This window comes from Trachinotus anak, unplaced genomic scaffold, assembly GCF_046630095.1.
Source record: "Trachinotus anak isolate AG129_WGS33_773 ecotype Australia unplaced genomic scaffold, CSIRO_AGI_Tana_v1 ptg000001l, whole genome shotgun sequence".
Taxonomy (NCBI): Eukaryota; Metazoa; Chordata; class Actinopteri; order Carangiformes; family Carangidae; genus Trachinotus; species Trachinotus anak.
The window spans coordinates 14,242,814-14,266,068 of record NW_027273852.1 but is presented as its reverse complement, the minus strand read 5'-3'; the positions used below and the strand labels follow the sequence as shown (position 1 = coordinate 14,266,068).

The 23,255-nt window shown below is 41.3% G+C and overlaps 1 protein-coding gene across 6 annotated transcripts in view; it reads right to left on the bottom strand.

The window, feature by feature from the left end:
* The window catches only part of dachd (dachshund d), a 92,085-nt gene that overhangs the window by 5,739 nt on the left and 63,091 nt on the right, over positions 1 to 23,255 (bottom strand). Inside the window, exons 4-10 of one of the 6 annotated variants that reach the window (XM_071479374.1) lie at positions 18,415 to 18,587; positions 18,135 to 18,270; positions 17,871 to 18,002; positions 5,146 to 5,291; positions 2,734 to 2,881; positions 1,905 to 2,063; positions 498 to 566 (exon numbers count right to left, since the gene is read on the bottom strand). In XM_071479374.1, the coding sequence (XP_071335475.1) occupies positions 498 to 566; positions 1,905 to 2,063; positions 2,734 to 2,881; positions 5,146 to 5,291; positions 17,871 to 18,002; positions 18,135 to 18,270; positions 18,415 to 18,587 (963 nt within the window). Of the gene's footprint in view, positions 1 to 497; positions 567 to 1,904; positions 2,064 to 2,733; positions 2,882 to 5,145; positions 5,292 to 17,870; positions 18,003 to 18,134; positions 18,281 to 18,414; positions 18,588 to 23,255 lie in introns of all 6 variants that reach the window. The other 5 variants (XM_071479393.1, XM_071479365.1, XM_071479383.1 and 2 more) reach the window with 5 other exon arrangements.

The following is a 23,255-nucleotide window of genomic DNA, read 5'->3' as shown; positions in this document are numbered from 1 at the left end:
AGGCTTATTCATAAAATGGATTGATTTGCCCCGTTTATTACTATCAAAGGGGGGATTCCACTGCTTTTTGTGGTTTTATGACTCATTAATGCTTCCTGAGCTGTAAACAAACCACTTCTTTTATTCTTTCTCTGCATTCTTCTAGCTTAGTTATTGTACTGTTTCACTTACTGCATTATTTTTTTATTTTTATTTTTTTTTTACTAAAAAAGATCTGTTTCCTAAAGGGATCACAGCCACTAAAAGTCAAGTAAAAGAACAATATTATTTCTACAGAAAACCAATGATCTTGACCCAGTGCTGTGGCCCAGATGGTGAGCTGTATGCCTGAACAGCAGGCACAGAAACACTAATGTTCATAAACTGGAGCTGAGTGTGTGTGTGTGTGTGTGAGAGAGAGTGTGAGGGAGCACGGGAAGGGGGGCAGAGAGAAAGAGAACAAGAGTGAGAGCCAGAGAAAGAGAGAGAGATTTATTGTCTCATCTGAGCCCCTGTACCTTGTATTGTCCTTTCAGCATCTGTTCTTCCACTGCTGCGGTCACTCTCCATCTCAGGGGTCAGAGAGTCTGAGAGAAGAGAGGGATCACCGCCGTTAAACATCCCTGACATCCACCTATCACAATGCCAGATTCACAGCATCGTTCATTCAAAACAAGAGGCTTAGCCTTCGAGCTATGTCTCCTCCGCATGTGTGTATTGGAAGAAATGTGCGATTATGATCAGTGGTGAATAACAAGATACTCAAATCCTTTGTGTTGCACTTTGAATAATTATCCATTAAAAGTGTGACCTTGCATTCAATTGTTTGCTTAAATATAAGTACAAATGTGTTGTAGTAAATGTTATCAAAGGTAACAGATATTAAATATTCATTGCGTTTTGATTTTGTCACTGACCTAATGACTCTACACTGCTCTGTAAACCTCTTGTGGCAGACACGACCAATGAACTGGTGATGACACATCGCTACAGTAAAAGTAGCTTTAGGTTTTATGTGCATGAAATGATCTGCACAGCTAACTAACATGTTCAAATGAAATGACAGCACATTCCTCTCTGTCACCCTGGCTAGTTTAAAGTGCTGAATGACAGTAACAGTTATGAGCTCATCCTGAACCGAACAAGTAGCTTCAGCTGTCAGACTAAAGGAAGGAACAGTAACTGTATTTAGTTCAGTACTTGAGTAAATGTAGTTAGTTATTTTGTACCTCTAACTGAAAAGTCTTGCAAACATGTATCACATCCACTTCACTCTGCACACAGCATTGTAATGTTTTGCAAATAACACTGTACTCTCTGCATATTAGAGCTGAAACAATCAGTCAATTAACCAATTAGTAGATTAGAAGTAAAACTAATTACTTGGCAAGTATTTTGATAACTGGTTAATTGTTTTCATGCAAAAATAGCAATCATCCTCCGATCCCTTCATCTTAAATGTGAAGATTTGCTGCTTTTCTCTGTTTTATATCAATTTAAACTAAATATCCTCAGGTCTCGGACTCTTGGTGGCACAGAACAAGACGTCATCTTGGGTTTTGAGGAACTGTGATGATGATTTTTTAAAAACTATTTTTAGACACCACACAGATTGAATGATTAGTGAAATAATCAACTACATAATCGGCAGATGAATTGATAATGAAAGTAATTGTGAGTTGCAGCCTTTGAACACAGGGTGAGAAAATTCATAAGAGACGAAGAGAACAGAGAGTGAATGTGCATTTCAACAGTGGGAAACTTCACATCTTTTTTAATCTTTTAAAGATGAGAGTTGTTTTATTAGCATTGTTTTTGAGGGTAGAGTTATGATTGACTCTTTTGCCTTTGTCTGTCCCGACTTGTCCCACTAAAACTCACAAAATGTCTGAAAGACTTGGAAGGGAAATGTAATAGTGTCTCACTGCGGAGCGTCTGACCGTTGAGTGAACGCATGCTGTCAGAGGGCGAGGGCTGCTTCAGAGTCTGCTCAGCCTGCTCTCTCCTCTTGGATTCGTACTCCAGAGCTTCTTGGAGTTTCCTCTTGGCCTTCTTCTCCTTCTTGAGACGCTTCTGAATGATTGCTACGATGGGGAAAGACCACAGTTAGCAATAAATGAGCTCTGGGGCAATTCAGAGGAGACTTGTTTTGACTAGAATCTGATTATTGTCGATATCACATTCTGGCAGGAAAAGATGATAATCACCTCATTTAAAAAAATAAAAATAAAATTAGCATACTGATACAGAAAAAGCCAAACCAATTAAACCTAAATATTTTATAACATAAAGATCTTCCCTGTAAAAGAAAATCTTAGCAAATACTGACTGCGGTTCAGCAAACTGCTAGAGGGAATTAAAACAAATTGAAAAATTTATTGGGATATTTTTCATGAATTTCTCTCATTAAACATAAACGACACAGTTAGCATATGAAGCTGATGCATTTAACATGAGACGGAGAGTGAATTTCTGTAAGTTAATGTGTATTTCCAATTATGATAACTGACTATTAGCAAGAGAACTGGTGCTAAGCAGATTACTGGATGTGTAAGCAAGGAAATGCACAGCGACTTGTGTCAGTGTTTCAGTAGGAAACATTAAACATGCGGACACATGCAGAACTGTGCACGTGCATTCGAGAACGATCACATCAAGTCTGAAGTGCTGCGAAAATACACACATTTACGACATGCCCCCGCCCCGCTCACACACACAGAGATGATTCAGTGCCAGGTAGTCATCAGGCAGTACCTCTGTTCTTCTGCTCCATGGCGAGCTGCTTCTCCAGAGTCTCCCTGAGCTCCCTCTCTCTGAACAGCTCCATCTTCAGCTCCGTCTTCTCCAGCTGCACCTGCTTCTCCTGAGCCCGCGCGTTGTCAATTGCCACTTTGAGCAGGCCCTGCACACACACGCGTGCACACACACACACACACACACACACACACACACACATGAATATATATACACAAAGAGATATACAGAAAATGGGGGAGTGGGGAGTAGAGAAAGAGAGTGATGTGGGCTATTTAAGGGCTTCAAGATGAAGTGACAGCAAACCACACTGAAAGTATGTCACAGCAGTTCTTTGTACTGCCCACAGTGGTGAAGCAGAACAGAAGGCCAAAAGCTGACTGCTGCTACATGAGTCTTTTCAGGCGTACTACCACCTTTGCTGATCCTTTTATCTGTGGAGATGTCATCATCTTTTAGCTGCTGCACAGCTCGCACAAGATCTAGTGACATGAATACATCAATCAGAGTGTTTGTAATAATCATTTTTTAAAAATAATGAATAATGCAAATAAAGTAAAAGTGCTGGATATGTCTGACCCCTTTTGGACAAAGCTGTGAAATACAAGTGGGGATAGACTGAACACACTGGAGCTGTGGGAACCAAATCTGAAAAAGGTTGGCTGATTGGGGGATTTAGACGAGAACATTCAAGAAAGACACAGGAAACACAGGTCAGCACCTTCAAATTAAAACTTGAGACAAGGCAGGTTGTGGACGGAGCTCCAGTCTGAGGGTAAAAGGTTTATATGGGGGCGAGGTCAGCTTCTTCACACTCCCATTTTAACTCCTTATATTTGTATGTATCTTACTGCTCTTTGTCAACCCCACAGCTGACAGCTGAAACCGGATTGGTATAAAAACACAATATCAGTCTCTGTGGCACATTTTCAAGCTCCTAACAGTGCACAGCAGGAATGAATAATACGAATGACAAGTATCTCATCATGTATCAATTACATTACTGCCATCCCAAATACACTCCTGACAGCTCTAAACTGAGAGATACTGTGCTCTCATGTGTGAGCTGTACAGTACTGTGGCCATTTTCATCACAATTATTCCCCATCCACACGCAATTATATCAAATGCACTGGGCTATATCTTACTAATTGTTGATTCTTCTGACCCCAATTTATTCTAAGTTGCTTTATCTTAATTTTCTGCTTGGTTTCATTTTGTTGATTTGTATATAAATATTCAACAAGAAGATCATTATCAAAAATGACTTAGTGGAGTGGTGGGAGCCTGCGACGGGTTTACTTGTGGCTTTCTAATTACCACGCGGAGCCAAAGGAGAAGCAGGACTCTGATGCCAACGGTACAAGTGCAATGAGAAGGGCAGCAGTGTACACACATCATTACACTCCGACAGAAGGCAAATACATTCATCTTTCTGACTGAGGGTGTTTGAGCTTGAAGCCTTAATGGCAGTCTGAGTAGATGGGTATTGTTAAGGTATGCAGATTTACAGACTGAGTGTATCTGTTTAGTATCTTGGAAGGAGGATGTGGATGATGGACACTTACCTGAGTGAAAATAAGTTCTTATACACTGTCTATCATGACAGTGATATAACCTACATAATTTAGCATGGAAAGCCTAAAACTGCAGAGAAACCATGGCGGCTCTATATTTAATTGCCAGAATGAATCATTAAGCTTATAGAGCTTAATGAGCATTCAACTGGCTGTAGAGACACCTGCTTAGTTTTTTTTCTCTTTGGTTCTCTACAGGTTATTTTTACTGATTCAGTCTTCATGCACTGATGACAAAATAGACTGTCTGTGGGTTTGAAAATTACCCAAATGAGCAGTTTTGGCTCTGCCAAATCTGTGGTGATGGTGTGGTTAAGTTTAGACAACTGAAACTACTTGGCCAAGTTTGACAAGAGAGGAAATCTTTAAGAAAAAGATTGTCTTGCTAGCTATGTCTGGAGCTTTCAACCGTTATATTACAGACTTTTTTAGGTGGGTCGAGTTTGCCAAATTGTCAAGAACAACAGCAGTTGAACACACCGGAAGAAGCTAGTAAGTGGACCTTGACTTAAGATGTTTTTGTCAAAGTACCATTTCCAAAGTCAACAATAAACTTAAATGCTCTTCTTGGGTAAGTTTTTGTAAAGGATCACAGAGATAGCCACAATAATGGAAAGTTCACTGTTGTGGTTAAAGAAACCAAACAAAGTCTTAACTGTCAAATAGCAACTTTTAACATTCAATGTACAGAGTTTTTTTTCCAAGATTCCTTGAGACTGATAAGCTGGAGTCCTGGCTTCTACTGTGTTAATCATCAGAAGATGAAGTTACTACTACCTTTGTGCTTGTAAGGAAGTTGTGTCAGAACGTGTTAACTCTGTCTTGTTGATAATACCTGTATGTTGGTGAGGAGGGTCTCTATTGACGACAAACCATCTGGGAAGAGAAATGGTGAGGGGAAGCCAGGAGGTAGAGCCTGTCCAGCCAACGACAACCTCTCGTAGCTATCTCTTGCTGTTGGGGTGCACAATGGGTTGTCATCTGCAAAAAAAAAACAAGAAAAAAACATTATTGACAATTGATTAATCATTCATAAAAACGACTTTTTGTGCTACGGGAAAACAAGCTTAGCAGGAGAATATGAGCAGTTGTTGGCCATGATGACACATCTTCCCCCTTACTTGAATGGACAGAGCAGCAACAGCTGGGTCTGTATTGATCTTCACCACACAATCCCAGCTCTCCCTTCTTCTTAGAAATATGTTGGACTAGCTCTTTGGAGATTCCTTTGTATTGGTTCTTCTCAAGAACTAAGTGTGGGGTTAAACAATATCAACCAGGACATAAATCCAGCTTCCCCCATTTAAGAGCTGTCATGTGGGCTCCAAAATCAGAAGCAGGCCTGCAGCTCGACCCCAGAGGCTGGGGCTTCCTTTGTGTATGCACGCACGGGTGCCTGTCAAACCTAAGATGACATCATACTCCATTCATCACCGGCAGAGGGGTAGGGCCTTGCCATCTGCTGTCCAGCCTCTTCACCAGGCCTCAGAGGAGGAAAGAGGAGCAGAGGAGGGAGGGAGAGAAAGCAGGAGGCAGACCGGCAGCCACAGTTACAGCCTGGTCAAACTAAAACAGTATGTCCAACACTGCCGGTTGTTGCCCCATCAGATCTGACACATGTTTTTGTCCAGTGAGCTTTTATCACGCCAACAATTTGCAAGTGCTACCATCTTGCAGAGAGACAGTTTATTAAACACGTCCAGTCGAAAAAAAGGTCGCCACAGAAGGTGGCTGCACCATCAGCTGTTTAATTGTTAATTTAATGAAAAGGGGGAAAAGTTTTATTTGTAATGTGGAACCCTGGCTGTGTTGTGCGCAACACCTCTCTGCTCTCATCCAGTATTCATATCTGTTTATGTGGCAGGCTGAATCTTGTACAAACAGCGAGTGGAGCCGAACAGCCCTGCCTCTCCCTCCCATCAATATTCACCAACGCCAGCCAAGTGCTGGGAACAGCTGGTCTTACATTAATTAGTTTAAAGTATTTATTTCACCCATCCTCAGAGCAGATTGAGCAAAAACATTGGAGATTATTTCAAGCATCTGCAAATGCCCTGGAAACATCTCTGCGCCAAAAGTCGAGTGTTAGGATTCACAGTTTAGGTTTGTAATTTGGAGAACGTTTTTTTTTTTTTTTCTCTCTCTCTCTCTCTGAGAGGGGAAGATGGTGAAATATGCACCGCTGGTCCGTGGAGAGAGTAAACAACCTTTCTCCTTTTTCAGATGGAGTTCACTCCTGTTGATTAATTAGAATGGATGGTTGCCTAATGGATTAAAATTTGTTTATAATTTGACTTCATAAAAATAATGAATTGCCTACTTTTAAGAAGCCACTCCTGTGGTAATTTGTTTTGTTTGGTGCAGTCCTGTCTGCATTTTGAGGTGGGCGTCTGGGTGGAGATATAAAATGCACTCTCCTTATATGGTGGCATAACATGAAAGTCCCATTTTATCTCAATAAAATAACTAATCAAAGATCAAAAGCATTACAGTTGGCTTCAGCTCAGTTTGATATAGATGTATTGCATGCATTATATGCATGCATCACCCACCTCCAATAAAATCACCATAACAACTAGAGACGTTAGTAGACCTCGGGGAAAGGTCTGCTGTTGTAGCTTTGTAATTGATTTGTACTGTAGGCACTTTGTCCCTTATTTAGTGTTGGCATTAATCATAAATCATTGCTTTAACAAACTCCGGCTTCCCACTCAGCAGGCCTTCCCTCCAACACAATGTTGGATCACACAGAATATTTGATGGCTTTGTTGCAGGGGAAACAACCTGTCATGCTCTGGGAAAAGCAAACAGCATGTTTTGTTCGACAGACTCCAACTACCGTACAGCACCTCTTGTCAGATAACATTTCCACCAGGAGCTATGCATAAGTAACGGCATTTTCAAAAAAACAAAACAAAAAAAAAAACAAGTTAATAAGCTAATAAGTGACTAATTCAATCAATATAATCAAAACTGGCTTAATGAAACTCAAATGTAAATTCAAGCAAGCATGATCAAGATCTGTAGTTTCTGTGCCTCTAATGTTATCACCCCACCAAACCCCCCCTCTCTCTTTTTCCCAGTGCCTGGCTGCAAATGCTGGCATGTGTTTGCATGTTTATTTCTCACCATCGCTCCAGAATCATTGACTTCAACTTAATTACAGCGACAGGCGTTGGAGTGATGGGGGCTGGTGGAATGGAGTACTCTGTTTCCAGGTGATATTTCTCCACTAGCAAGGCTGCCAACAGCAGCTGTGACAGCCTCTTGTGCTTACCGTACGGTAAAGGTACAGTTAAGGCCCCGGCTATGAAATACTGTGTGGAAAAACACTCACAGGTCACCCCTGTCACAAATAACATTTCATGCACAACTGTTTCGGTGGATAATAGGAGCCACAAATAAAAATGGGACGCTGTAAATACAATGCATTCTGAATGAAATGCCATAATTTAAAACAACGCCCCCTCCTCTCTCCGTCCTCCTCCTCCACCTTGCTCTCAATAGCTGCAGAGGGAGTCCTTGACAGTGTGCTAGCAATGATGAATCACCTATCCAGTTAATTTTCTCACTCCTCATGTGTTGTGCTGCTAAAACAGGGACCTAGGAATTGACTTGACAAACTATGAATGTAAAAAATATCACTTGGAGGGATCTGGGCTTATCTCCAATTTACATGTTATTAGATTTGTGTTGCAAGCGGCACTTGGACCTAGCAAAGCTGAGGCAAAAAAGATGGGGCACATGATAACCGGAGATAAAACATGTCTAAAACCCACTTGAAAGCCTTTGAAATATTTGATGGAAAGTTGCAGGGAGTGCAGAGAAGCAGAGGAAACTGGCCTGATTTAAAATGTGACAGACACACATTGCAATCTGTGGTAAATCTAGAAGAAACCTTGGGAAATTTAGCTGCAATCTCTGGATAAATAGCTGTAATTGACCTTGGGAGTTGAAAATGTGCCATATGTTTCTGGTTCCTGTGTTTGAAACTGGGTCCCTCAGGACATTTCAGCAGAGTCCTCGCATGAAGGCAGTGTAAGCAGGAGCAGAGGAAGATACAGAAAGACACACAAAAATAGAGAGAGAGAAAGCGGACGAGAGGGATGCCAGGAATGAGAGATAGATGGTTGAAGACAGAAGATGGATGGATAGATAGGTGAGGCAGAGTCCGAGGAAGAGGAGGCTGGAATAGAATGGGTGTGTAGAGAATGAAAGACTGACAGAGAGGAAAACAGATAGGAGAGAGAGGGGGAGAGAGAGAGAGAGTGCAGAGGTACATTTGGCCGGCCAGTCAGTGTGATATATTGACAGGTGAAGCCTTTGTCCTTGCAAACCGGTGTTCCTCCCAGCAGGAGAACTGAATGCTAAACCTGGAGGTTGTCAGCACAGCCAACACAAAGCAAGGCACTGCTTTTCACTGCACAATTACATTTGATTTGACCTGCCAGGGCTGCGGAGAAACCAGCCTCCTTCAAATGGAGTACTTATGACCTCTCGGACAGCCATTAGCAGCTAACACAGCATTATTCCACCTGCACTTAAAGGGCTGGATTTGGAAAATCTTGTCAAGGGAAATATCTGTCTTCTGGTACAAATGCAGTGATGCAGAGCTGGGCAAAAAAAACAGTAGTTCCATGCAATTTGAGCACTTTAAAAAAACATGAGCCTGGCTTATCTTGCAAATGATGTCTGCACTCTGAGGGGTCTTTCAGGCAAAATAAATTCAGCTTTAACTGCCTGATAGTTTTAAACAGGTACCACAGTATGTCATAGGCTGGATATATTATTTTATGTCTCTCTTTTTTTTTCTTTCTTTTTTTTTTTTTAAATTGTCACACAGTGGGGAAAGCAGCTTTTCACGTGTTAGCAAAGGTTGAAATGTTTCACAATACCTGGACAGAGAAATTGTACACGATAGTATATAATTTAACAACTAGAGGGTGAGATTGACTTGCAGGCATTGCATGCACTTTCCTTAAAAGAAAAGGCAAAGGAAAAACCTGCAGGACACTGTGAGGATGTGTGTGATGATCCATACAAGACAAATTCCTTTAGAGTGACTATCACTTGCATATGTTGCACATATGTGTGTGTAATGTACTGTATACACTGTGAAGCAGGAGAAAACACACTTGCACGCAGATGTATGCGAACAAAAAAAAACAAAAAAAAAAAACCTTCAAACACATACACATCCATTACACACATGCACAGCACACACACTAATGTGCCCTCATCACATTTAAGCTAATTTCCTTTTCATCACGGAGAGAGGAAAATGAGTGTTTGCCCCATCCCTGCTGGGGGACAAAGTCAAGAGCCCCGGTCGGTTTGGGCTAGATTAACAGGTAACATTTGGCTCCCACTCTCTTATCACAGCATGAAAATCAAACCGCGTGTTTTCCTCTATCGCTCTCTCTTTCTCCCCTCCCTAATGTTCCCTTCACTTAGAGATGAAATCGCTTGCTGCACAAACCCATTTGGAGAGAGGAGAGAAGGTGAGCGGGATAATCAGGCTGGCCACTGGGCCGTGTTTCCTAAATGCTCTCCAAAACATTACTGTGCACAGGCATAAAATTAGCGCCGGGACCTTAAAATGTTGACATTTAGCATGACTTTTTGGAGAGTGACACCCTCATATTTTCTTGTAGGATATCATTAAATTTCAACTGCCCTATGGCTGCGCCTTTCCATTAATAACCAATTCAGTGTGTCACTTCTCTCTCTCTCTCACCCTCTCTCTCTTGCCACCTTTTTAAAGTAATGAGTCCATTGCTTTGCCTTAATAAATTGAATCGTATTCTCAAGGCCATATGAAGATAGAGCCACAGATGGACAGGCTGCATGGAGGAAATAACCATAAATCCTTTACTGTCAGAGAGGCGGTGTGAGGTGACAAAAGAAGACAATTGCGATGCTCAATTGGGATCACACTGAGATTACAAAAGACGCAGTGAAAGGTTGATTCTCTCTGTTAAAACTATCTTTTCCTGGCACGGATAAAGAATTCTTTTTACTGCTCTCATTGCTGAGAAAATGCTTGCTAATGATTAAATGTATAAACTTAATCATGCATGAAGATTAAAATCCTGACAGATGATTGTCCGTAATATTCTCCAATGGACATTATGTATAACACTACCAACAGCAGAGAAAATTACCAACTACAAATTGTGCTTTTGGAGCATAGACAACAATATCATGGTGCTAACAGTTAAAATAGATTTCATCATTTGTTGAACTGTTAGCTGGGAAAAAAAAGGGGAGCGAAAGAACAGTGAGAGAGAGAGAGAAAAGGAGAAATGGAAACAGAGAGAGCAAGAGGCAAGGGAGTAGAATCCGTGTTGACTTCCATTCAGGAGGAAGATATCTTGTCTTTTTATGCGGCCCATGTCATATTTATTGCATAAAGGTCAGAGTGTTCATTTGTTCAAAGTCAGCGTTTTCCCTCTCTCCTCTCCTCCATGTAATAAATGCAGGGGCTATGTCATTATCGGACCTCTGAGGATTACAGGCTTGGCTGACTGTGATGACTGCATAAAAGCACACAGGACTTTTGTTTCTGCCAGCGCACACCTCCAAATGAGCTCTTAAAGCGAAACAGTAGTGGAGACAAAATGGCATTTTGTAGAGAGCCGATCACAGTTAGAGCGGTCGAAACAGAGTCGGGCAAGGTGGTTGGAGGTGAGAGATCACAGCGCTAAATCCATGACCTTAGTTTTTAGATAAACCAGGAGGGTTAGGCTCAGGTTGAAGGGGTAAAAAAAAAAAATACTTGTGGCTCAAAAGAGCAAATGACAGACAGGCAAACTTGAAAAGATTTCTGTAATTCACCTATTGACTATGAGCCCAAACTGTCAAGAAGATAATAGTTGGAGAAGGACATTATAGTGAGACGCTTTGAAGGTGTTTAGTTTGTCTTTGCATATTGACTTCTGTTGACCAGGTCCCTTTATTGACAGAGGAATCCCAGAGATTAAATTGGCCTCAAGTATTGATTGAGTATTTTGCCTGAATCATTCCCATTTCAGAAGGGGATCATTTGTACTGTATACCCCACTAATCTCTCTGACCCACTAATCATCAAGCCATTTATTTCTCACTCTTTGTTTAGTTCTCCTTTGTTTAGCATTTATTAATTCATTAGAGCAACTTCTCATGCAGCTTAACTTAGACAGTGACTGGGGAGTCCTGTTTCTACCCGATAGCAATGTGCATTCCAGTAAAATATGCCACCGAATATGCACCCAACATCACAATACACACGCCAATTACATATTGATAATTAAGCATTCAAACAAACAAACAGAGAGGAAATCCCCCGTAATCACCAGGTTTTAATGGAACAAGTATTAGCTTGGTGTGGTTGGCCAGATAGCCTGCTGTTAGATCAGAGCTTCACTGGGTTTGGGAGGGGGGTGAGGGGGGTAAGGGGGGTTGTAGGGAGACACATTGGTGTCATTGCCTGGCATTGCAATCCTACAGGGAGAGGCTCTGCCGTTCTGTTACTGCTGAACGAGCGTCGACGATAGCTGGCGCTAATCCAGACTGGATATACTGAGCTGCTTTTAAACGAAGATGAAAGAACAAAAGAGGAAATGGGAAATGTAAACTTTAAAAGGCCTGGCTTAGGAGCACTTGCTCCATGGCTGCCTGGTGTAGAAGCTCAAAAATGGATGCAAATCCATTAGTAGTCCTGGTTTCACAGTTATAAAAATACTTAAGGGGTTTTAATAGGAGCGACGTGTTAAACGTGTGGAAATCTGTTTTGATAACATTATTCATAACACTGGCTTTGCGCTGTGTGAATTAATAACACTTCATTTACAGACGGAAGAAAGCTGGCATGGTATTTCCAGTTAAAGAGATTAATTTTTAAACACCTAATTGACAAGCTGGGGTTAGGCAGGATAAGCAACAGACTATAAGGCTGCAGCTGCAAAGTCAAGGTGACTGGAATACTCAGAGAAAGGCTTTCAAAAAGCAGAATAGAGAGCAGAGAGGGAGGGAGTGAAGAGAATTAGTCCTCAAGCACTTTTCCCTCCGCCCCCTATTCTTCCTCTCTTTATTAGGAATGATTTACTTTCTCAGTGAAAGGATATAAAAGCTCAAGTATAGCAGCGTAATTATCGCAGAGTGAAAATTTAAAGGTTTGACTCACAATGTCCTCAAGTCAGCGAGCAGACTGCCAGACGATAAGAGTGACTGCATTCAACACTCGGCATCCAATTGGTTGTGTTTTATGGGCTTTGCCAAGGAAGAGCACACAAACAACACTCTGCTCTGCAAGTCTGTAAACATGATGGACTGTGGCAAACTACCAGGGCTGGTGTTTACCTTGGCAGAGCCTGGCCCTGGCATGTCGGTAGCATCACTTAATTACTGTTTACATGTAAATATTAAATTATACAAACAACCACACAGAATGTCTCCAAAAGTACAGAAATACACACTCAGGGTCAACCTTATCTGTCTGCAACAGTTGCCACTGCGAAGATATGAATTGTTTTGAATCACAAATTTTCTGCATTGTACATAATCTTCATAATTGTTTAATGCTGTTGTCCAAGGGCATTCGGGTAAATATGCTCCCATAATCTGCATAATAGCAGATGCTCAGATATGTAAAGCACACCTTGTGTTCTCAGGGAGAGAACACACACAAAAAAAAGGAGGTTATTGTTCAAAACAGTTTTATCAGGAATGAGGACTGTGATCATTAATGTCTCCAGTCAAGACCAATAGATGATTGCTTTGATTACAGACCTGTTTCCTGACAGTCCAGAGCAGCATATATAGTAGAGCACTGGTGCCTACTGTGCATCTCTGGTATGGCTGAGTAAAGCACTTGTTCATTTGCAGTGAAGGGTAACATGAAACAGGCCTCAGCCTTCTGATGGACAGGGAGATTTCACCTTCGCCAGTGAATGATAATGCATTATTAAATTTGCCTCTCTGCTCACTAGATACACTTAGCTGACCACAGCATATTTATCTCCCCATCCGAGGCTCACGTCTTGGCAGGAGAAAGCATTCTGTCACTTTTGAGGCATTTCAAAGATTAAAAAGAACCTCTCTCTTTTCAACGTCCCTAAAAGCATCCCCCCTTTTCAGTGAAATGTGATTAGCAGGAGATGGTGTCACGCAATGGAACATTCATGAGGGGGAGAACAAATATCCAAATGAACTCCCATGTCCTCGAGGAATAGCCCCTCTCTGCACCATCAGCAATCTCGCTCACATGGGCTGGGGAAATTTGATTGATCCTCTATTGAATTATTTTTTTGCACTCTTTCATTTCAACAGGACGCACTGACAAGTTGTTTGATCATAAAGCATTATTGTCTGCCAAGTCACATTTCAGGGTTGTGATGGCTAATGATCTTGCCTCCTGACTTAGGGAAAGTCAGGTAGTCAGCATGTGTTTGAAGATCGCAACGCCAAGGACATCGAGAGGACTGAACAAAACACTATGCATTAAAGTCAGAAAGATGAAGAGAAGGAGCTTACATGGAACATATCGAACTTTTAATGATACTGTACGCAGATACCATCAATGTCAGTGAAATATTTACACCGCAAAAAAGAGCACACAACTGATGCAGAAACTTTTGCCTGACCCAAAGTCCCTGAACTTCCTTTTTATCATTGCAAATGCTTATGCACAGAAGGAACAGAACAAAGACTACAAAGGCTAAAAATCACTCTTTTGTCTTTTCATCTTTTTTCAAACTATATCCCCTCTTTCCCTCTCTCTACATGAGCCCAACAGTGTCCACAGGCCCTTGCCGAAAGCAGCTGTATGGTAATAGACTGTGACACTGTTACCTGCTCCACATCCTCACTCAGACTGTAAACTGGGACTGCAGATGACGCACAGTGCGCCGGCCCTAAGCCCATCAACCGGACATCGAGGCAGCATCCTGACAAAGAAAAGGCGTGGCAGGTCTGCTTTGTCCATTGTGGTCACACCGGTGCTCGATGCATCAGCGATTGCTCAGTTGATAGCAGGTATGAAAGGAAGCACCTCTAGGTGACATAATACACCACAAGCTTCCATTTGTGCCTGGGAGAACATTATGAGTGCATCTCCTGTTGTGTCAACAAGGATATATAACGTTTACCAGGGAAGTGCCAATATCATATTACCAGTGATTCACCCGCTTTTAAAATATGGTTTACAGAATCAGTTTACATACTGTAGTTGCCTCTGACTCTACTGTCAGGCGCTTTAGCTCAGCGTAAAGGAGATGTGGCATGCTTAACTGCAGTGGGAAGGCTGAGGTAAAGTGGTGAAATTTGTTGTTGGCAAAATGCTTGCACACTGCCACATGGTATTTAAAGAAACTCTTACACTTCAACGTACATGCATATGGCTTGTGTTTCAAACACTTTTTTTCCCCAAGGAAATAAAATGATGTCAAGTGTTTGATGTCCAAAGTGAGTTTACAGCCAAAGGCTTCCGTACCTTTCAAATTTCCCCTTGTTTGTCAGCTACCTGCTGTTTCATGAGACAGAGGCTTGTCGGAAGCTATCGCCACAGACTTTCTGTTTGAAGCAATTCAATTAGTCACATGTGAGATAACATTTAACTTCCTACTAGCCTTTTTTCTCAAACATCATCTAATCTCCCCCTTTTTCACTGGTAAATTTTGGACAAAAAATAATCAAGTTCAAAGAACACCCCCCAAAAAAAAAAAAAAAAAACTACCATCTGGTTACCCTGTGCTGGGTGACACAACTTTGGAAACGGTCTTTTTTAGATGACAACAAACAGCCTTTGTCCTTCATCACCAGAGATGACATGAAAAAGATGAGACATGTTCATAGGATATGAGTGATGTGACATTATAGTGGCTGTCTCTGAGGTGTCTGGCTATTTAAATAGCCTCCATATGAGCCGGGGCACTGCATCCTTTCTCTGCGCCTACTGTGCTCTCTTCTAAGAGTGCATTGCAAGAGATTAATTTAATGCTCTGCCAGGATCATAAAGATCAAACAAGTGGAGAGATATCATTAAACCATTGGAATGTTATCTCATTTATCTAAACAAACTGATGCGATGAACAAGCCTAATTAAAAAGCTCACCATAAACAAAGCTTCGGATGGTGAGGCCTCTCCCCTCTTTAACAATGGAATGCATTTATTTTATTAATCTAATGCATCATGTATCATATCATTACAGTTCAATATATCTATCATTAATTTTATTCCCTTCACTTAAAGCTTTTATTGGAATTACTTTGGTTATTAGTTGGTTCTAATGTATTGGTTACCTCTGAATCTGGCTGCTACAATCTCTCTTATCTCGCTGCATAAACCTGTGCATGTTATTCAAATTGCCTCATTTATTATGATAGCTTCCTCATGTAAATTGTGCTGACTGCTCGCCCTTGCACAGTCCTCATTAGACTAATGAAAACCTTCAAACGAAAAAACTAAACAACCTGCCAAATAAAGGTCTGGGGTTATTATGAAAATTACAACTGTGGGAGCCGGGAGAAGCTCTCTTCATTAATTCATGCTCAGCAAATTGGTAACTAATTTAGTTGCACTCCTCTGCATTAATGGGTTATTTTATAAAAATGTTTTCCACAGCCTGAGACCTCTGGTGCACACACTGGAGAGCTCAGAATCCTAATCAAGTCCGGTGACATATTAGGAATTGACAATCTCAAAGATAATGCAGTGTATGTTTGCGAGTAGATGTGTGTGGGTCATCTATCTAGAATTGGTGTGGATTGCCTGGTCATTTGCTTTCTCCTCTAATCCTGCGAAGAAATTACAGTCCATTTGTGTTGATTATCAGAGTATGGAGGAGGCACTTCAGTGAAGATGTAGGATCTCTGCTGCTGAGGAAACATTCAGTTGATTTAGTGTGTGGATACTTGCTTCAACCTTTTTCTGTCTCTCTGCTTGGGCTGCTCTGTTTGTTTGGCTAAATCGTTTTTTTTTCTTCCCCAAACACACACAAGCTCTTAAACACACACACACATAGACAGTTAGACAGTTTGTGACCCACAAATTCAGCTCATGATCCTGCTAATTATTACTATTCACTGCTTCACACCCTGTGAGTGAAGGTCTAACACTGATCTTCACGTCAGCCTTGCCAACAGGGAACATACAGCCCAATGATTTCCATAGTGGGTTTAATATCATTATCAGCCTCACCCCACCCTGCATCACCCAGCACAGCACATCCCGGCTCTGCTTAAACCAACAGAGAATACTAAAATCTATTATTTGCTTCATTTTGTATTTAATCCGCCACGCTGAGTAGATTTCTATCTGTTTCTTTCATTTTCATTTTCCTTTTCTTTTTTTTTTTTTATGCTTGGCAAACCTATAATTAAATATGCCCTGCAATTAATAATAAAAAACATTTACTCTGGACAATGTGATTGAGGTTAACATTTTGAATTTTCTTCCCTCCAGATCAGAATTAGTGCAGATGATAAGAAAAAGCATGTGTTAGGGCTTATTATAAAATATAAAAATATAATTTGGTATATTATATATATATATACATATATATATACATATATATATGTATATATATATATTAAAAAACAGGTAAAAATGTAATGCAAAATCTGTGTCAAAATCATATTATATGAAACCTATTTCTAGTAAGAACAATCATTAGCAGCAGTGTTTAATGTTATTGTAATTACTCAGAGAACTTGGAGACTAAGCAGCTCCACTCTTTACTGTCCCTTTTCTCCCCTTTTTGTTAATGTAAGAATATTTTGGGCCATCCACATGTGTTTACTGTAACTGGAGTGAACAGTGTCCTATTACAGCAGGGGTCATTGGTGCATGGGAACATAATCTGAGAAAAAAATTTGTTGGAAGTGATGAGAGCCTTTCAAGACATGCAGGTAAAACATGCAGAACATTGTTTAAAATAATGCACTTTGTCTATAGATTTTTAGTGGAAGAAGGTGTTGAATTAAATGTCATCATGGCATCTATAATCTAGGGCTGTAAATGGAAGGCATCTACAGTGGGTAGACACCCTTTGACTCGACTGTGTGGAGTCTCAAAATAGAGATTGCCCCATCCCACAAAATGTGTGTGAATTGTCATCCAAACATTTATACACATGCACACACATCCACACTTAAGTGCATTTTGATTTTTGATTTTTTAAGCTGAGAAAGACTCTTAGGTGGTTTGACTATTGTTAGAGTGATACAATATATGATTGAAACTAGAAACAAGAAGAATAAACAGGGAGACAGCTAATCCTGCATTTCTCAAATTGTATTATCATCATTCAGGACCTTTTCAGATTTTCTAAAATATTTCTTTTGGTGAAAAAATTCACAAAGTCTGCTGACTGCGTTCTGGTGGATCAACAGCTGATGAAATTAGAGTCATCATCTGTTGCAACTGGTATAATAACGTCCTTTATCTGACTAAACTCAGATAGAAGATTCACATCACTGTTCATTTTTCAGTGGGAATACCAACATTACTTGTAGATACATACTTACATACACGGCATTCATCATGTAGACTACACATTTTTCTAATGAAACTTGACTCACCTTTGTCAGCGTGCATCCTCTTTGCTTCATGGCTCATGTCGTGGGCCAGGTCTCCCTCTTTAGGTCCAGGAGGAATGTTGGGGGACAGGCCTAGCAGGGCTTGGTTCATGGACAGGCCATTGTGGTGTGCCGCTGGAGAGAGGATAACAAAACAGGGGAGATGTTACTACGAAGATTTATTTCTACTCCGTCCTTGTAAATTAAGACAAAACAACAACAGTTTGCATGGCATGTTATGCTTTTTATCTGTGTGGTGAGACATACGTATCCTGTCTGAGGAGCTTTCTGTGTGGGCTGGGGAGCTGGACACACTGCTGCTGCGGTGGGACGATGGGTGACTGCCTGGCCTCCTATGGTCTTCTAAGGAAGGAGCCGGGGAGGGACTGTCCGGCACACGTTCCTGGAACCCCAGCAGCCACAAAAAAACAAAAACACACAAAATAAATATCTAGTGTAGACTGAAACACTACACCTACAGGAAGAAGCAGGTTCTGTTTAAACCATCCAGTATTGTGTCATCGCTACTTTGTGCTTTAAAATTTACCTTTATAACAGAGGTGACCATTCTGGAGGGCAGACTCTGGCCCTGTGCTGCGGCGGCCATATTTGCGATGGTGCTGAGGTGGTTCATCTGGCTCATCGCCATGGTGACAGAGGCTGGGGGCAGGCTGACTGGGATCAGGGGGTGTGGCATCATCATGAAGGGGAGTTCCAGGCCTGAGACACATGAAGACGTCGTTGGTTACTCAATGATGCGTATTATGAGTGAGATATTCACCAGGGAAACTTCTGAGGCTCTGTCAGAAAACTCAAAACCTGCTGCTGTTCCTTCAGTCATTTCCGTCACTGGGATACCCTTTAAAACTGGTGTCCAATAACACTAAAGCTTTACACTGGAATCCATCAGGAAAAAAAATGGAATAATTCAAATTAATTGCTTCTCGGGTATCCTTCCATGTTAACATAATACACATAAATGTTTTACAATATATGTTAATAATAGATTCTACTGCAATAATAATAAAGAAAACGGGGATGATAACTATATACACAGTCATTCAAAGACCAAAGTTTACACAGCAGTAAAGTTGCATCAATTATTCTATGATGAATAAAAAGGGCACATTATGGAAATTGTCTCAATATTTACATATAAAAAATATCACTGTAAAAACAAAGGCAATCTTGAAAGCCATTACCCAAATGACTAGTTAAATGTGCTAATGACAAACAAGTACCATCAGACTACAGTATGGCAATGACTTTAGGCTAATTATAGCAGCCCATATACCAGACCACGGAGAGGAGGCGAAGAGAGAGAGAGACCAGAAAGAGTCACTTTCGGCTCGCACAATAATGGGATTTTCATTTCTTTCTCTTTTATATGCACACAAATTATTCCATTACAACATCAGAGATATCTTACAAATGTTTTAAATTATTCAATTGCTGTCTGGCAATAGACGCCTAATTGGGAAAACTGAAGACATTAGTAGTCTGAAAATGTAAAGAATGTCTAATAAAGATACCATAGGGGGTTAGTAGTTAGTCAAAATGTGCCCCTGCACTGTGCTTCTGAATGGCTTAATGAAAACAAGCCAACTTTCAAAGGACATGAGCGCAGACAGAAGGTCAAAGCTAGGTGTCTGTACCCAACCAACCAAGGCACCCCCCTTCTCTCCCCCTCTGCTCTATGGGGACTTTGAACTGGCAGGATCAAAAGTGACTGGGAACAGTTTGGTCTCATTCCTCCGCCACTCAGATGCTTTTCCTCAAATGCTTTAAAGAAAACCTCATAGACACTATTGGATCTGATTGAGCCTCTCTGTTGATTTTTCACTCCTTTTTTCTCTTTCTTGGCAGCCTGGTTCAAGGTAAAAAGCTGCGTGAAAGAAGGAGGGAAAAAAAAGATACTGCACTACAGAAAGCTGATCCACAAAACAACTCCACTCTTCTTTTCTGACAAAACATCAGTAGCCAAAGGGCAAGGAGATCTGCATGGCGAAGCCTCTAAAGAGAAGGACACTGGTTGAAAATGAAAGGACATGAGAAGTACTCCTCTCTGTCATTCCCCTCCTTCCAAAAGAAGCATTGATTTCCATAAGAAAGATGGCATGCAGTTTCTCAGTGGCGAGTATTCCCAAACAATATAAAGCAGGGGAGATTAAAGAAAGGCGGAAGCCAAGCAGCACCTTGTATCAGCGCCTCTGCTGTAGCTCAGACTGAATCAATTACTACTCAGCAGGCTAAGCTCAATTAAAAAACACCACAGAGGGCCTGATTGCGGAGGTACTTACTGTAGGACAACATGAAGAGGTCTAGGCTACCTATCAGCCTTTCAAGGCCACTCAAGGGCCAGAGTGAAGAGACGTATTCTGCCTTTGAGGTGGATACATTACGCCAATTCAATCAAATACGGCTACACGAATAAGAACACAGGGACCTAATCGGACAAATTTTCAGCAAATCAATAAAGTATGAAAAGAGGTGGAGAATGTCTTAAAAAAAGACACAAGTCAACTCTCCGCAGATCACAATCCTCTACGTGTTGTTTTCTTTGTTGTAGCTTGTACTTGATAGTATATGAATTTCAGCGATGTGTCTCCACCTGAACGACAGCCTGGTGGGGAAACACTGGAGCTCTGTTCCCTCCAGTGGGTATTAGTCTCGCTTTCAGTGCCTGTCCAGCCCCTTTCATGTCACCCCATCCTAAAGCGGTGTTTCTCCCATAAAGGCCCATTCAGGCCACTGTAGGGGAATGTGCCACAGACCAACGAGGGTCCACCAAATCCCTTTATTTGTAGCTGAAAGGAGCCAGGTGAGGAGGATATTGGTTTATTCAACGAATTTGGCATTTTTGCAAGACAAGTTAAGTGTTTTCGTTTCATTCATATGCAATTTCTTCATTTACTCTTGTTAAATGGAAGGATTAAAAACAACTTATCTGCAGTGATTTTTGTTTATTTCTTTCTCCAAAAACAGAATCAACAAACACTAGTCAGACTCATTAATCACTTGGATATTGTGTAGATATTCCAGTGGGCAAACCGTCAGAAACATATTTGTCAGTTTCTGTTTATCTCTGATGCAGAAGTTCATACCTGATGAGAGGTGAATTCCCACAAGCCCCCTCCCCTAGCTCCTGAAGGGCATAAACAATGCATTTGGAGTAATTTACCTGAAGGAAGCCTGAGGGACCTGCAAAGGTGAACTCCTATTTACCATCATTAAAACTACAAATCACTTAATACCAATATAAACAGCTCAGCTATTATGTCGTGCAGTGCTCGGGAGTTCACGCATGGATAAGCAAAGATCTGAATCGCGGAGGATGAATTGAATGAATTAAAACAGCCCTTGGTAACAACATGATTAAAAAGCTGTTACATCAGAACCAAACTGCGCAGCTGACGGTAAGTCCGATACTTAAAAGAATCACGCCGAAAAAAGATTGAATGTTGAATGTTTTAAAATGATTAAAAAGAGAGCAGTAATTCATTTTGATGACAGAAATGATAACCTGCGGTGATTTGTGCTGCACTTAATCTTCATCTAAACAGGACTTCAGCCTTTGTGAAACCATCTAACCCTACAGAGGAAAATAAGAAAAAAAAAAAGGAACTAAGCCATTGTCATTTAAAATGGTATGGAGGTAGCAGCCAACCCCTTACCCTTAACTCTGTTGTGGACAGATTTCCCCTGACAAAAATTAAACTAGCTCCTACTTGGCACTTTATTATCTCTTCAACTGAATGATTTATTGTTTGTGGAGCGAAAGAACCAAAGAGAGGGGGAAGATTACATTTCCAGCCAAAGCTCAGGCCTGATCTCGTTTTTTACTCCCTCTGTCCAGGAAAAAAGCTCCCGACAAACAATAATGTCAGCTGTAATTGATCGGAGGTCGCCGGCTGGGCCTGCAGTAAAAGCACACTATTTAAGCGACAATCGGCCCCGCGCTCTTCAGACGCTGGCTAATGAAGCTGTCTGTCTGGGCTATTTACCTTCTCTTAAATGGAAGGGGAGAGATGTACTGTAAGAGACAGGGCTGGAGAGGATCTGCCTCTCGCTCCCGTGAAATAGGACCTGCACATGCCTCAGGAATGTATAATTGGTTGGCGGAGCCAAAGCTGTGGATCCGGTGCTAATTAAATGACTTGTTTAAAGCCTATCTGTCTTTGTTTGGGAGGCTCTGGGCTTCAGAACAATGCATTGTAAATGCTGTTGTCAAACAAACATTCCTGGTTATCCTTTGATTTGAATTGAACAAGACAAAAGGCTGATTTGCTCAGTGCTAAGCCTTTGGTTTTCATGGCGTTGAGATATTTCTTTCCTCTTCTGATCTGTCAAACTGAACACGACCATTCTAGTCAAGCAGCTAAATGGACTGACTCACTGCACACTGCATTCGCAGTCTGCTGCGGCACAACAATCTGAGTTTTCCTCCTAATTGCGCTTGTAAAATGCCCCCATGTTGTGTATGTATTTCTCCAACAAAGGTGAGACGGTGGTGCAACACACACACAGTCTTTGTTGTGGTCATATCAAGGGTTTGCACACCAGTCCCAAAAGGAAATGAACGGCTCATGAAAAAGTGTCTGTCATGCAGCAAGACATTTAGAGGTCTCTCCATAGCACTAATCAGCTATTCATCTTTACTACAACTGTTAATCTCCAAAATCAGAAGCCCTGCCATGTGAGCTGGAGGGAGCCTTACAGCCATTAGATCAAACATAAGACACAGGCTCTATAAATATGCTGTCTGGCATTGTGGTGCCACTTTATACAACACAAGTGCATGTTTGCATATACACAGAAACACAACTGCTCTCACACTCACACACACACGCAAACAAGAAAAAACAGACACGCACACACAGATGGCAGGTTCAGTCAAGGCTGGTGAGTCCTGTTTCTCATTAAAATGGGGGGAAGAGAGGAAGGTATTGAGCTTTGATGTAGCCACCCACAGCCCCTCAGTGTCATTGAATGAAACTTTGAAGCCTTTTGTGTTTACGCAGTTAATGTTGATAATAAAGCAAACATCTTGTCTTTGTTAAATACCTGCCACACAACTCACGTATATGCACACACGCACACACACACACACACAGACACATAAAAAGAATACACCTCGCCGTAACAAGGAGAGGTACACATGGAAACATATGGGTGCCTACTCAGACTGTGATGCAGTGGAGATAATTGTGTATAGGTGCGTACACACATGGAGCCGGCCAGACATAAAAACACATGCAAACAATATGCTTTACATTCCAAGAGCAATGATGACTGGATACATCTCAGGCCCATTCTCATCAACAAACAGAACGTGTTTAGCGTGCCAGGATAAAGAGATACACTTCGCTATGATTCAGGTGGGCAGGG